Source organism: Pogoniulus pusillus, chromosome 9 (assembly GCF_015220805.1).
Source record: "Pogoniulus pusillus isolate bPogPus1 chromosome 9, bPogPus1.pri, whole genome shotgun sequence".
NCBI classification, from domain to species: domain Eukaryota; kingdom Metazoa; phylum Chordata; class Aves; order Piciformes; family Lybiidae; genus Pogoniulus; species Pogoniulus pusillus.
The window spans coordinates 32968900-32982432 of NC_087272.1; the positions used below are offsets into that span (position 1 = coordinate 32968900).

The 13533-nt window shown below is 43.2% G+C and overlaps 1 protein-coding gene across 2 annotated transcripts in view; it reads left to right on the forward strand.

Moving 5' to 3' along the window:
- Window positions 1–6393, forward strand: part of NWD2 (NACHT and WD repeat domain containing 2) — a 64016-nt gene extending 57623 nt beyond the window's left edge. The window contains exons 7-8 of one of the 2 annotated variants that reach the window (XM_064149118.1): window positions 701–4537; window positions 5650–6393. In XM_064149118.1, the coding sequence (XP_064005188.1) occupies window positions 701–4537; window positions 5650–5658 (3846 nt within the window). In that variant the 3' untranslated portion in view covers window positions 5659–6393. Of the gene's footprint in view, window positions 1–700 lie in introns of both variants that reach the window. The other variant, XM_064149117.1, reaches the window with a different exon arrangement.
- Window positions 6394–13533: the final 7140 nt, after the last annotated feature.

Here is a 13533-nt window from a genome sequence, read left to right on the forward strand (position 1 = left end):
CACAGACTGAGAGGATTTAAAGCCACATCCTCTTGTTGTTTTGAGTATGGTAAGCAAAGGAAAAAAAAACAGCAAGAGAGATTTTTTTACCCACTGCAGCACTGTATAAGAGCAAAAGTCACAGGCACACCAAGAGAGAGTGTACTTCTGTGATCCAGGAATTAAGGTAACCTGCTAGTAAAGAGCAACCTGTACTCTGCTCCCTGCCCTCCAAAGCTGTCAGGACAGGGAGCAGAGTACAGGTTGCTCTTTACTAGCAGGTTTAAACTCAGCTGGGAATCAGTGTTAAAGGGGTTTAGGTGGCAAGCTGGTCTGGCTGGCCAAGGGTGACATTGCTTAGTGTCTGAGGAAGTTTGTTAATAAGAGGATCAGCCTACTCGCTACTTTCAGAAGTGAGACAGGGATTTTGCAAGGAGTACCCTGGGGTTCATGGACTACATTGTCCTCATGTCTCCTTAGACATAAGCCTTTTTGTGTGTCTGGGTCATAGCATTCTGGGATATTACCTGGTCTAAAGAAATGATGTAGGATAGGAATTTGATTCAGTGCATGTAAATCAAAGCAGCCTTCAACTCTGCCAGTGAAAGCATACCCATTCAACTAGTGAGGTTTCCAAATGTTGATTTGTGTATAGGCAGTCACTAGTTACAAACTCTGGTAGTGTGTTTAGATATTAACTAAACTATGCTCTGTATTCTAGTCCTATTCCTGGCTGCAAGAAGAGATGGGACCAGATTCTGACCCTGTGGTAGTGATAAGATTTTTGGGATCTACCGAAACAAGTACAGATCTGAAGAATATCCTTCAAAGCATCTGTGAGCAACTAGCAGTCAACTATCGTTGCCTTGTACAAAGCTACCCAAAAAAGATTCATGACCTTCGGGACTTGTTCATCAATCTCTTGAATGAGTCTTCATTCCACAGACCGCTGGTAATAATCTTTGATGCCCTAGAACAGCTAACAGATAGTGATGATGGTAGGAAGCTCTGGTGGCTTCCCATTCACCTTCCCCGTTCCGTGCGGATCATTTTGTCAACACTGCCAAACAAGCATGGGATCCTGCAAAAACTGAGGTGCCTTATTCATGAAGAAGACAACTACATTGAATTGACTGCAAGGGACAGAAAGATGTGTAGCCAAGTACTGAAACATCAGCTGCTGCGAGTTAAAAGAAAAGTAACATCAGGGCAACAAATCTACGTCAATGAAGCGTTCTCCAAGTGCACACTGCCTATGTTTGTGAACTTGACCTTCAGAGAAGTCAGGAACTGGAGATCTCACAAAGATGTGGATGAGTCCTCCCTCTGTGTCACTGTCCACGAAAGCATAGAGCAGCTGTTTTGGTCACTGGAAAATAAATGTGGGTCAAGACTGTTGTCAAGAGCACTTGGCTACATCACTATGTCCAAATCTGGCCTGAGCGAAATGGAGCTCGAAGATATTTTAGCCCTTGATAACAGCGTCATGTACGAACTAAGGGAGAGCGTCAGGGAAAGTAACCCACTGAGAATTCCATATATATACATTGCAAGGCTGAAGGAGGGTTTGCAGGGCTACTTGATAGAGCGGCAGGTGAAAAACGTGACACTTCTTCTATGGGCAAATAGGCACTTGCAGCTCATTGCCCAGAAACTGTACCTGCACAATGAAGAAGACTTACATGAAATGCACACAGTCATGGCAGAGTATTTTCTTGGGGTTTGGTCAGGTGGACGAAGAAAACCTTTCTACAGCAATGACCAGTATCTGAATGGTTGTCCTGACCGTGACAGTCAAGGCCTGCATGTGGATGAAAAGCACTGCATGGATCAGATTGCTTTCGACAGGCAGGTGCCTGATCAGCCATGGGTCTTCCAGTGTAATCCATTAGAGCCTGACATCTTTTTCATCAATCACAGAAAAATGACAGAGCTTATTCATCACTTGACAAGATGTGGAAAAACAGATGATCTTTTATATGGAGTCATTATGAACTTCAGCTGGCTGTACACCATGATTAGAATAGGGCAGTTTGATAAAGCACTTTCTGACATAGAGCTGGCTTACAGCTACTCTCAAGAAAAGGAGCTGAAGTTTCTGGCCAGTACCCTCCGCAGCATAAAATTCAAAGTAGTGAAATACCCAGGTTCACTCTCTGCTGAGCTGCAGCAGAGGCTTCTCCCAGTTGTAAGTTCACTGCCTAAACTCAGACATCTCCTCTTAGAATGTGACAAAGATGGACCCAAGTACTGCTCTATAGTCCCTTTGCATTCCTCCATGGATGTGACCTACAGCCCTGAGCGCCTCCCACTCTCGTCCAGCTGCGTGCATGTCACTGAGATTCTGCCTACTTTTAATCCCAGCACTGTTATCACTGCTTTAGAAAACGGCTCCATCAGCACTTGGGATGTAGAGACCCGCCAGTTACTCAGGCAGATCACAACAGCTCCCTCAGTTATCTTAGGGATGAAGCTCACAAGTGATGAGAAGTACCTTGTAGTGGCCACCACAAACAACACTCTTTTGATATATGATAACGTAAACTCCTGTCTTTTGTCTGAGGTGGAAATTAAGGGGTCAAAGCATTGTGGGATTGGAGGGGGCTCCAGTTTCATAAATGGATTTACATTATCAGTTAACCATGCGCTGGCTTGGCTGGAAGCCAGCAAAGATGTTACTGTTATAGATATGATTTATGGTTGGCCTCTCTATCATTTCCACTGCTGGTACGAGGTGACCTGCGTGCAGTGCTCCCCAGATGGAGTCTATGCCTTCTGTGGGCAGTACTTGAACACTGCAACCATTTTCCACTTGGGCAGTGGAGAGAAGCTGACCACTGTGACCTCTGAATTTTCTAGTGGATTTGTGAAATTCCTTCTCATTCTGGACACGGCCCAAGAAATGGTGATGGTGGACAGTGAGGGTAGCCTCTCTGTTTGGAATACAGAGGACATCACGAATCCCCAGCTTACAGATGACTTTGACTGCAGGAGAGAAGACAGTGAAGTTGTCAGCATAGAGCTTTCTGAAGACCAAAGTGCAATTTTAATTTGTAAGGCTCTTAGCATTGAACTTCTTGACACTCATGTGTGGAAGGTGGCTGAAAAGTTCAGAGCTAAACACAACGAGCGCTTCATATCTGCTGTGCTGTCCAAAAATGGCAACTGTATAATTGCTTCAATGGAAAATACCTCAGCCATTTTTGTTTGGAGGAGAGATACAGGGCAGTGTATGGCAAGCTTACAGGAAATCTCAGGAACAATAGTCAGGCTAATTAAATCAAATCATCATAACATGCTGCTATCTTTATCCACCAGTGGTGTCCTTTCGATTTGGGATATAGACATCATCACCGCAATGTCCAATATTGACAAATCTGGCAAGCCTATCCAGAGACTGGTGTTGCCAGCCAGAGGGGAATTGATATACACCTTGGATGGGTCAGATTCTGTCCATAAGTGGAACTTCAGCACTGGATTTATTGAAGCTGTGTTCAAGCATGAAGGTATTGTTGAAAACTGCGTGCTGACTTCATCTGGAGAGATAATGGTTACATCAGATGATAAGTGCAGCCAGTACGTGTGGCACACTGTTAGTGGCGAAAATATCTTCCGCATTAACGGACAAAGAATCTCAGAGCTAATGATTACTCATAACGATCAATTTGTGGTCTCCCTCTGTGAGCAGAACGCATCCAGAGTTTGGCGACTGGCTACAGGACACAGGGTGTGCAATATTTTGGTTGCCTTACAGAATGCATTTATAACAACTGCAAATACGTTCGTGGTCGGAATGGCAAAGAATAAGGTGTTGGCAGTGAGTCTCTGGACAGGCAGTATAACCAAGAAGTTTTGCTGTGATGATGGGGCAAGCATCGTGGATATTAAGCTGATACCAGACTGCCCAGATATTATAGTATTTATAACATCCACTGAAACTGTGAACATCTGGAGCCTGACAGAGGAAGTCATCTGCAGACGTGTGCAATTGCCTACCAACTTCTTAAAAACTCTGGAGGACTTTGAAATCTCCCCAAATGGGAAGCTAGGTATTATAACCCGTGGTGATGAGAACATCAATGTGCTTGATCTGTACAGTGGTAAACTTCGTGTGGTTCATGCTCCAGGTATCATCTGGCGGCAGAGGCTGTCCCGGGATGGCCGCTACCTCGTGTACATCTGTTTTCGCGGTGAAGAAGACGATGACAACGGTGCAGTCTCGACTTTAATAGTAATGAGGCTAGCAGATGGCAAAAACATCGGTGCCTGTTCTCTTTATAAAACTCCCACTTTTCTTGCACTCTCTCAGAGACATTTAAATATTATCATTGGATTTGATGACGGAAGTATAGGTACTTACACTGTAGTGGATCGGGTTGACGCCGCGCTGAAAATCAAGATTGCCACTTCAAACAGCCGCCAGATTTTCAACAACACAACGCAAGTGATTAGGCCAAAATGTCACAATTACAGCTTCAAAGCAACTGCAGACTGCATTTGGAGGGAGTCGACTGAGGTATTTGCAAGGGATAGCCCCATTACAGTTACAGAGCCTGAGGTGAGTGAAGCAACCCCAACCAAAAGACACAGCTATTGCTATGAGAAGGTGTGTGCAGCCATAGATTGCCGAGGACACGGTTTTGCTGCTGACAACTGAGTAACTCTCTGGACTAGCTTGTCTGAATAATAGTATAGATGTGTAGATTTGTCTTCTGAATTCACATAAAAATCAGTGTGTTTCTTGGAAGAGAGATGGGAACAGCAGAGGGCAGACCAGATGGTTTTTCCTCCACAAATATCCTTACAGAGGATATTTGCAGGGTTGTTTTTTGTTAAATATCAGAATACAAGGTTCAGTCCAGGATTTCACCAGGGCCTTGATTAAAAATTCTAGCAATACTATCAAAATTCTTAGGTGATCTTATCTGGGATTGACAAACTCTTTTAACTAGAAGTAAAGCTCCACGTGATGGGTGAGAAGAGTCAGACCACTATTTTATATTCCAAGTCGCCTAGATGGCTCTATAGCTAACAACCAACTTTATACCCACTTGCAAAAACACGTTTTCCTGCTTGATGGTGCAATGACAAGATGTCACCTGCCAACCTGGAACACTTGATACATTCCATCATTTAAAAATAGCTACTTTTTTGTTGCTGTTGATTTTTTTTTTTCCTTAACCAGGATTAATCTTTGAGTTGAAAGGAATAGGTACCAGTCAGCTGCAAAAAACAAACAAACCATGAGCTGCTAAGTATTTGCTCACCTCAATGAATGGACTGAAAGAGTTTGTTTGTTTGTTTGTTTGTTTGTTTTTAACTGCATGCGGGGATTTCAGGTTTCTGTATTGTGATAAAAATGATAAAAACCTAGGTCATAAAAGGAATGTAGGTTTTGGGGGGTTGTTTTTTGGTCTGGGGGAATTTTTTGTCTTCACGGTGTGTATTAGTACAGGTCATAATGAAAAAAAAAAGGTGTTAAGGATGAGCAGTTTAAACACCTTCACTTCTTTATGTTTAAAGGTTGCTATCCATTTTGTGGTAAGAAAATCTAAAGTATCTCCTGTGTCCCCAAAGTAATCTTAACAGAAAGTTTTCAGAAATGCCATGTGTTAATCTTGATAACATTTGCCTTACTGTCATTTCTGTTCTTTCCCATGCTAAATACAGATCAGATGACCAAACACTCTGGGACTGCTTGTACATGCGCTGAAATGCTCCGCTAAACATAAAGGCTGTCCAAAGGTTCTTTACTGGTCCAGTTTCTAATGGTTCTTTCTTACTTACGAGCTTCACTTTCTGCTTTAGAACTGTTCTGAGCCTTTTGTACACTTTTACCAGTTTCAAGGCAGAAATTGTGAAATACTGACAAATGCTTTTAATAAGAAAACAACAATTTGCCCAACTGAAGAAAATAAAGTAAAATAAAAACACTGGACAACATCCAAAGGGATAAAAAGCTTTTTCCCCTCCTCAAGTTGGCACACTTGTGGAAATTTCCTCCAATTATTTCAACAAAAGGATTTTATTTTTTCAAAGCAGATTTCCATGCCACAAATTTCCAAGAAATGAATGCTGAGCTAGAACTTGGTGTAGTGTGTGAATGTTCAATGTACAAGCCAATATAGTATATTAAGTGACTTGAATGAGGTTTTTTTTTCCTAACTTGTTTGCAACTAATAGATCATACTGAATGTTTTTATGTAAACTTTGTATTGTTGGAGAAAAAAAAAAAAAACTGAGACAAAAACAAAAAAACAAATAACCCTACCCAATCAGAGATTTATATTTTCATAAATGTCAAATTTAGTTAACTTTTGTTACAGAGTTGTTAAATTAGAAATCTATTGCAGTCTTCGAACAATATACAGTCTTGTGTATGCATTGTTTGTACTAATAAACTAAGGAAACAGATTTGTGTGTTTCCCTTAATTTCAGGGAAATTTCCCTCTGGCAGAGGGGTACAGGGCATTGACAGCTCCCATCAGCCTGTATTTAAATAGGTTTTTAAGGGCTATATCCATAAGGGAAAAAAAATCCAGTGTTTTTCCCACTTCAGTTAATCAAAACATTCTAAAATCAGTTAAAGCCACCCCAAAACAATCCATGCTTAAATGCTGCTTATGACTACATTGCAAACTGCCACTGTGCAAGTTAACAGACATAACCTACACAGTAGAAAGTTCAGAGGAACACCTGAAATTCCACTGTCCTTCAGACCTTTAGTACCCAAAACAATCCATACTTAAATGCTGCTTATGACTACATTGCAAACTGCCACTGTGCAAGTTAACAGACATAACCTACACAGTAGAAAGCTCAGGGGAACACCTGAAATTCCACTCTCCTTCAGACCTTTAGTACCCAAAACAATCCATGCTTAAATGCTGCTTATGACTACATTGCAAACTGCCACTGTGCAAGTTAACAGACATAACCTACACAGTAGAAAGCTCAGGGGAACACCTGAAATTCCACTCTCCTTCAGACCTTTAGTACCCAAAACAATCCATGCTTAAATGCTGCTTATGACTACATTGCAAACTGCCACTGTGCAAGTTAACAGACATAACCTACACAGTAGAAAGCTCAGGGGAACACCTGAAATTCCACTCTCCTTCAGACCTTTAGTACCCAAAACAATCCATGCTTAAATGCTGCTTATGACTACATTGCAAACTGCCACTGTGCAAGTTAACAGACATAACCTACACAGTAGAAAGCTCAGGGGAACACCTGAAATTCCACTCTCCTTCAGACCTTTAGTACCCAAAACAATCCATGCTTAAATGCTGCTTATGACTACATTGCAAACTGCCACTGTGCAAGTTAACAGACATAACCTACACAGTAGAAAGCTCAGGGGAACACCTGAAATTCCACTCTCCTTCAGACCTTTAGTACCCAAAACAATCCATGCTTAAATGCTGCTTATGACTACATTGCAAACTGCCACTGTGCAAGTTAACAGACATAACCTACACAGTAGAAAGCTCAGGGGAACACCTGAAATTCCACTCTCCTTCAGACCTTTAGTACCCAAAACAATCCATGCTTAAATGCTGCTTATGACTACATTGCAAACTGCCACTGTGCAAGTTAACAGACATAACCTACACAGTAGAAAGCTCAGGGGAACACCTGAAATTCCATTCTCCTCCAGACCTTTAGTACCATGGGAAGGGACTGTGGGATCCATGCCTTTTAGGATCCTGTCCTGAAGGTAAGCAAATTCTGCCTTCTTTCAAACACTAGACATGACTCATACATTTTTGCCGTGAACTCCTTGTGCATTAGTTGTATGATGTTGGAAATGTAGTACCATGGAAGAGTGAAAATACATCTGTCTGCCAGGAGAGGGCTACTTTGGGTAGCAAAGGGGTGTAACAGAAACAAAGCAAAACACAGAAATGGAAATGCTCGTTCTTTTGGGGAAGCATGACCAGAACCCAGCTGGTCCCAGTGCAACTGAGTGGCTCATTGATAAGAGTACCCGGACTTGCTTGTCTTGGTTTCTGGCTCAGTGAACTTGTGATCTTTTGCACAAGGGCACAATTTCCTGGGGCAGGAGATAGTCCCCAGCAAAACAGAGGATCAACCTAAAAGTGAGAGCAGTCTTCTCTTCATCTCAAGTCAAAGAAGGAGTGGATTTAGGCTTTCTCTGGTTAGTCTAAGCAATAGGCTGACACATGGAAGCAGTGATGATGTACATAAAATGGCATGTGTGTTCTTGTCCTGCTTTCAACTTTACTCTTTTCTAGCCAAGAGTGGGGCAGAACTACTACTTTTCTTAGTTATAAAATAATGAGAAAGACAAGCATCAATATGACTCATAATCCACTTAAACCCTTCAGATAAGTATTGGGTTCCTAATCTCATTGCACTGTCCCTGAAAGTGTTCAAAAAACATGTAGACATGGAGCTTCAGGATATGGTTTAATGGCCATGGTGGTGTTGGGTTGATAGATAGACTTAATGATCTTAGAGGTCTTTTCCAACTAAAACAATTCTGTGGTTCAAGGATGCTGTTGGAAGTCCTGTTCCTCCTCATGGGTTGTATGTGTCTTAACAGACTATCTCATTCAGCTTTCCAGCTTTCTGAATCTATTTCTCAGCAGTCACACTCCTTGCACTGAGCCTAAGCAACAGACACAGGTTTCTGACTGGCATTAACAGACTCACAGATTCACAATTTGCATTGGGCTGGAAGAGACCTTCAAAGGTCATCTTGTCCAATTCCCCTGCAGTCAGGGACACCTCTAACTAGATCAGGCTGCCCAGAGCCACATCAAGTCTGATCTTGAATATCATCAGGAATGAGGCCTCAACCACATCCCTGGACAACCTGTTCCAGTATTTTACTGCTCTCATTGTAAGGAACTTCCTCCTGATGTCCAACCCAAATCTATCCTGCTCCAATTTAAACCATTACTCCTTGTCCTGTCACTACAAGCTCTTCTAAACAATTCCTCACAGCCTTCCTGTAGGTCGCCCTCAGGTATTGAACTGTAGTTATTAAAGGCTGTTCAGTGTCCAAACACTTGGTACTGCAAGGGTGAGCACATCACAGCCCCTCACAAATGTGTCCCCAGGTATGTCTGTGCAGTGGTACAGGGACAAAGTAGTTTCTCTAACAATAAACCATCCAAATGCCAAGCGCTGTTCTGTTCCTAGGTAGGAATAAAGTGATTTGCTTTCTTTTTGGGAGAACTATTTGCATACCTAGAACAAAGCTTTCCTTTATTCTTTATCTAAAGTGCACATCAATAAACAGGCTGAGATGGGGTCTGTATTTTCTGACACAGAAGATTCTAGGAATAGGCTGTGGCCTTTAGAGGGGAACTAGCCGGAAATTCTTTGGCAGACAAAGGTAAGCCAGAGGTCAGCTAGAAAAAATATTTTCATCAGTCATTTCCTTTGCACCACAGCTGGGGAATGCACAGCCCGTGACTTCATTTCATAAGGCCTGTGGCCATTCCACTTCTTTCACATTATTGTCAGATAACATCACAATGTGAGTTAACATGTAGCCTGGAAAAGGCATTCAGGTTCCAGGGGTTCCCCAGCCCTGCTGTCTCTGTGGTGCAAAGGGAATTAAAAGCAAAACTACATCACTTATAAAGGTGTTCATATGCAGGGAGTACTATTTCAGCCCCATGTCAGTTTAAAATTCTGAGATTTTCCTCTTTGGCAAAGGAACTTCTGTGTGTCTGTGCAATACATCATAAAATAGGTCCTTTGGGTTATTACCATTAGGCTATTGGCAACAATCTCCACTGTTCTGTTTTTTTGATAAAAATACCTATTTAAACATAGATTCATAGATTAATAGAATGGTTTGAGTTGGAAAAAACCTGAAAGATCATCTAGTTTTAATCCCCCTGCCATGGACAGGGACATCTTCCACTAGACCAGATTGCTCAAGGCCTCATCCAACCTAGGCTTGAATACCTCCAGGGAGGAGGCATCCACCACCTCCATGTGCTGAAGTTTATTACTGGATGATCTTGGAGGTCTCTTCCAACCTGGTTGATTCTATGATTCTATGATTCTATTTTTTCTAATTACATCACACATTATCACAGTATCACACAGTATCATAGTATTATCAGGGTTGGAAGAGACCTCACAGATCATCAAGTCCAACCCTTTACCACAGAGCTCAAGGCCAGACCATGGCACCAAGTGCCACGTCCAACCTTGCCTTGAACAGCTCCAGGGACAGCGACTCCACCACCTCCCCGGGCAGCCCATTCCAGTGTCCAATGACTCTCTCAGTGAAGAACTTTCTCCTCACCTCCAGGCTAAATCTCCCCTGGCGCAGCCTGAGGCTGTGTCCTCTTGTTCTGGTGCTGGCCACCTGAGAGAAGAGAGCAACCTCCTCCTGGCCACAACCACCCCTCAGGTAGTTGTAGACAGCAATAAGATCACCCCTGAGCCTCCTCTTCTCCAGGCTAACCAATCCCAGCTCCCTCAGCCTCTCCTCGTAGGGCTTGTGCTCAGGTTGTGTGGTCATTCAAATGTGGGCTAAAGCCTTCTGGCTAGTTTTGTTAATGAGGGTTTGTTACTCAGCATTAACAAGCATTTCTGGTGTAGATATAACCTACCACAAAGTCCTTGTGCCATGTTAAGGAGTAAAAGATACCTCAACATCTCTTCCCAGAACACAACATCACAGCAAGTAGAGCAATGAGCTACCTTTATTCCCATGGTTTATCATTCCATCCTGCTCACTGAGCACAATTCTTTGCATTTTGGAGTTAGTCTCCTGACATATGATGCAATGTGACACTCTCAGTATGGGTCTAAGTCATAGTCCCAATTCCTAATTTCAGCAGGGAAGTCAATTGCTGAAGGAATAGTCATCACAATCCTTTCTGGGGTGGGGTGACCTATTTTATCACATGCTTCTCCAAAAAAAGGCAGTTTTTATCAGCGTCCTTCTGTGGAAAAGGGGCTTTCATTATGGAGGACCAGCAATGCAGGTCTACATTCCCTTGAAAACACAGGGAACATTCTCCCAAGATGTCTAGTCCAGCAGTACATGCTCTTCAAATCACAAATGGTTCCCAAAGTGAACATTAAAATCTGCCTCTGGCAAACTCTTTTTCCTTCCTCTGCTGCCCCATCAACCAAGGCTCATATTCCTCTTGCTTAAAAGGATGGGTGATGCTCCCATCCCAGCTCAGCACAGCCATGGATCACCTGCAGCACCTGCCTTTTTAGTATCATAGAGTCATAGAATCATTTTGGTTGGAAAAGACCTCTAAGATCATTGAGCCCAATCCATTGACCCAAAACCCATATTGTCATTAAACCACATCTTAAAGTGCTGTGTCCCCTGAGTCCTTCTCCAGCTTCGGCAGAGAATACAGAAAAGCAGATTTAAGATGTCTTCACACGTTCCCACTGTCACAGCTTTCACCACACAGTACTGCCACACCAGCACAGGTCTTATTTTCACATAGCATGAAACAGAAATAAAACCATCTCCACATTTTGCTGGCTTTGATTCTACAGGCACTTCAGTGTATGTGAGAAAGCTTCAGATCAAAATAAATCTATTGAATGGATTTAAAGTGAAATACACACACTTGCAAGATGAGAGAGGAAGTTAAAATGCAGATGTGCTGCAGCACAGATGAAAACAGAACTTCCCAAAAGCAAGAGGACAGTTTGATGCCCTTTGTCTGTGATATTCCATTGCCTGCTAGTAAATTGCCTGGCATTTACCACTGTAATATCATGTTGACAACAGTAGCTGAAGTTACAGGTTTGACCTTTGGGGCTGTAGTTTTTCCAGGCAGACTTCTGTCTCAGCAGGAACATTCTCCAAAAAAAACTCAGCCAAAACAGTTGACTAAGGTACAAGAATGAGATTAGAGGAAAAAGAGGATTTCTGCAGGCTGAATGTCTCGACTACTTTTCCTTTGAAAAAAATATTTGTCACACTCATGGTTTTGAACAAGGACTATGGATTGGTGAGAGAAGTGATCGTTTTCTGTAGGGCACATCTATGAAAACCTGACCAAACTATCAGCCTGAAAGGTCTCAGCAGGTTTCATAGAATCATATGATAGTTGCACATAGTCATAGAAAACATTACAGAATCACAGAATGGTAGGAGTTGGAATCTTTGAGTCCAACCTCTCCACTAAAGCAGGGTCAGCTAGGGCAGGTCACACAGAAATACACCCAGGAGTGTCTTGATAGTCTTCAGAGAAGGAGGCTCCACAACCACCCTGGGCAGCCTGTTCCAGTGCTCCAGCATCCCCAAAGTAAAAAAGTTTTTCCTCATGTTTCAGGGAAACCTCCTGTGTTCTACTTTGTGTCTTTTGCCCCTTGTCCTATCACTGGGCAACATTGAAAAGAGTCTGGCCTCATCTTCTTGCCCCATGCCTATTCATAAGCACTGAGAAGATCCCCTCTCGGTCTTCTCTTCTTCAGACTGAGTGGCCCCAGGTCTCCCAGCCTGTCTTCACGTGAGAGAAGTTCTGGTCCCATCAGCATCTTTGTGGCCTCTGTTGGACTTTCTCCAGTAGTTCCCCATCTCTCTAGGTTACTTAGAGGTTAGGTTTCAGAAACAGCACTATAGGAGCAGTGCAGGAGCTGGGGCAGAACTTAATCTGCTAATGCAAAAATACTGGGTGTAGGTTTAAGGAACTGTGAGGATGAATGCCAAAAACACAGGAGCCCTGAAAAGGGTCTGAGGACGAGGAGATCAGGTATCAGGAGAAAGGGGGAAGCAGTCTCCCTGAGGTCACATCCAGTGGCCTCCTGGTTCACCACATTTCTCAGCCCATTAGCCCAGCCACCGTGAAGTTAATGGCAACACACCACTAGACACAAAGTTGGCCCACTGGGGCCAGCCCCGGCCTGGCAGGGCTGTAAACACCTGCATGGATCTATGCACAGCATCATGCTCGACACTGCAGAGATGGTCCCCAGTTGTTGCATCTCTCACCTTCCTCGCTTCCTCCAACACCTTGGGGGGCTGTTAGCCTGACAGTTCTTCCCTCACTGACCAGAGAGGCCTTTGGGAGAATTTAGCAGAGATTTTTGGAAGGTTTAGTGAAGGGATTTTCGAGACACGTTTCCTGGCTTTCAAAGTCTGTTTTCAGCTGGAACTGAAAGTTTGCAGGAGAGAAAAAAAAGCTTAAAATCATCCAAAGAGCTGCTGCAGAGCTTTGCAGTTTGCTAGCTCGCAGCCTGTGAATGATACTTGGCCTTCACGTGATGACATTGCTTAAAATAACCAGATCCAAAGTAGCTTTTACTCATTTTTTTGTAGCATCCGATGTTTCAGCCCCCAGCACACTGCTTCACCGAGGGAGGCCAGGGCCAGGTGGTGCAACTCAGCTTTGCACCCCAGCACAGGACCCACCTGCTCTCCTCAGCCCACCGCTGACAGGATTAGGATTGTCCTACCTGCCCCTCACAAAACACAACAGGACAAATTTCTGCTGCTGGAGTAGGATTTGAGGAGGGTACTTTTCATGAGAAAGACAAGCAGGACTTCAGCAGGAAGGCACCATTATTTAAGGTGAGAACAGC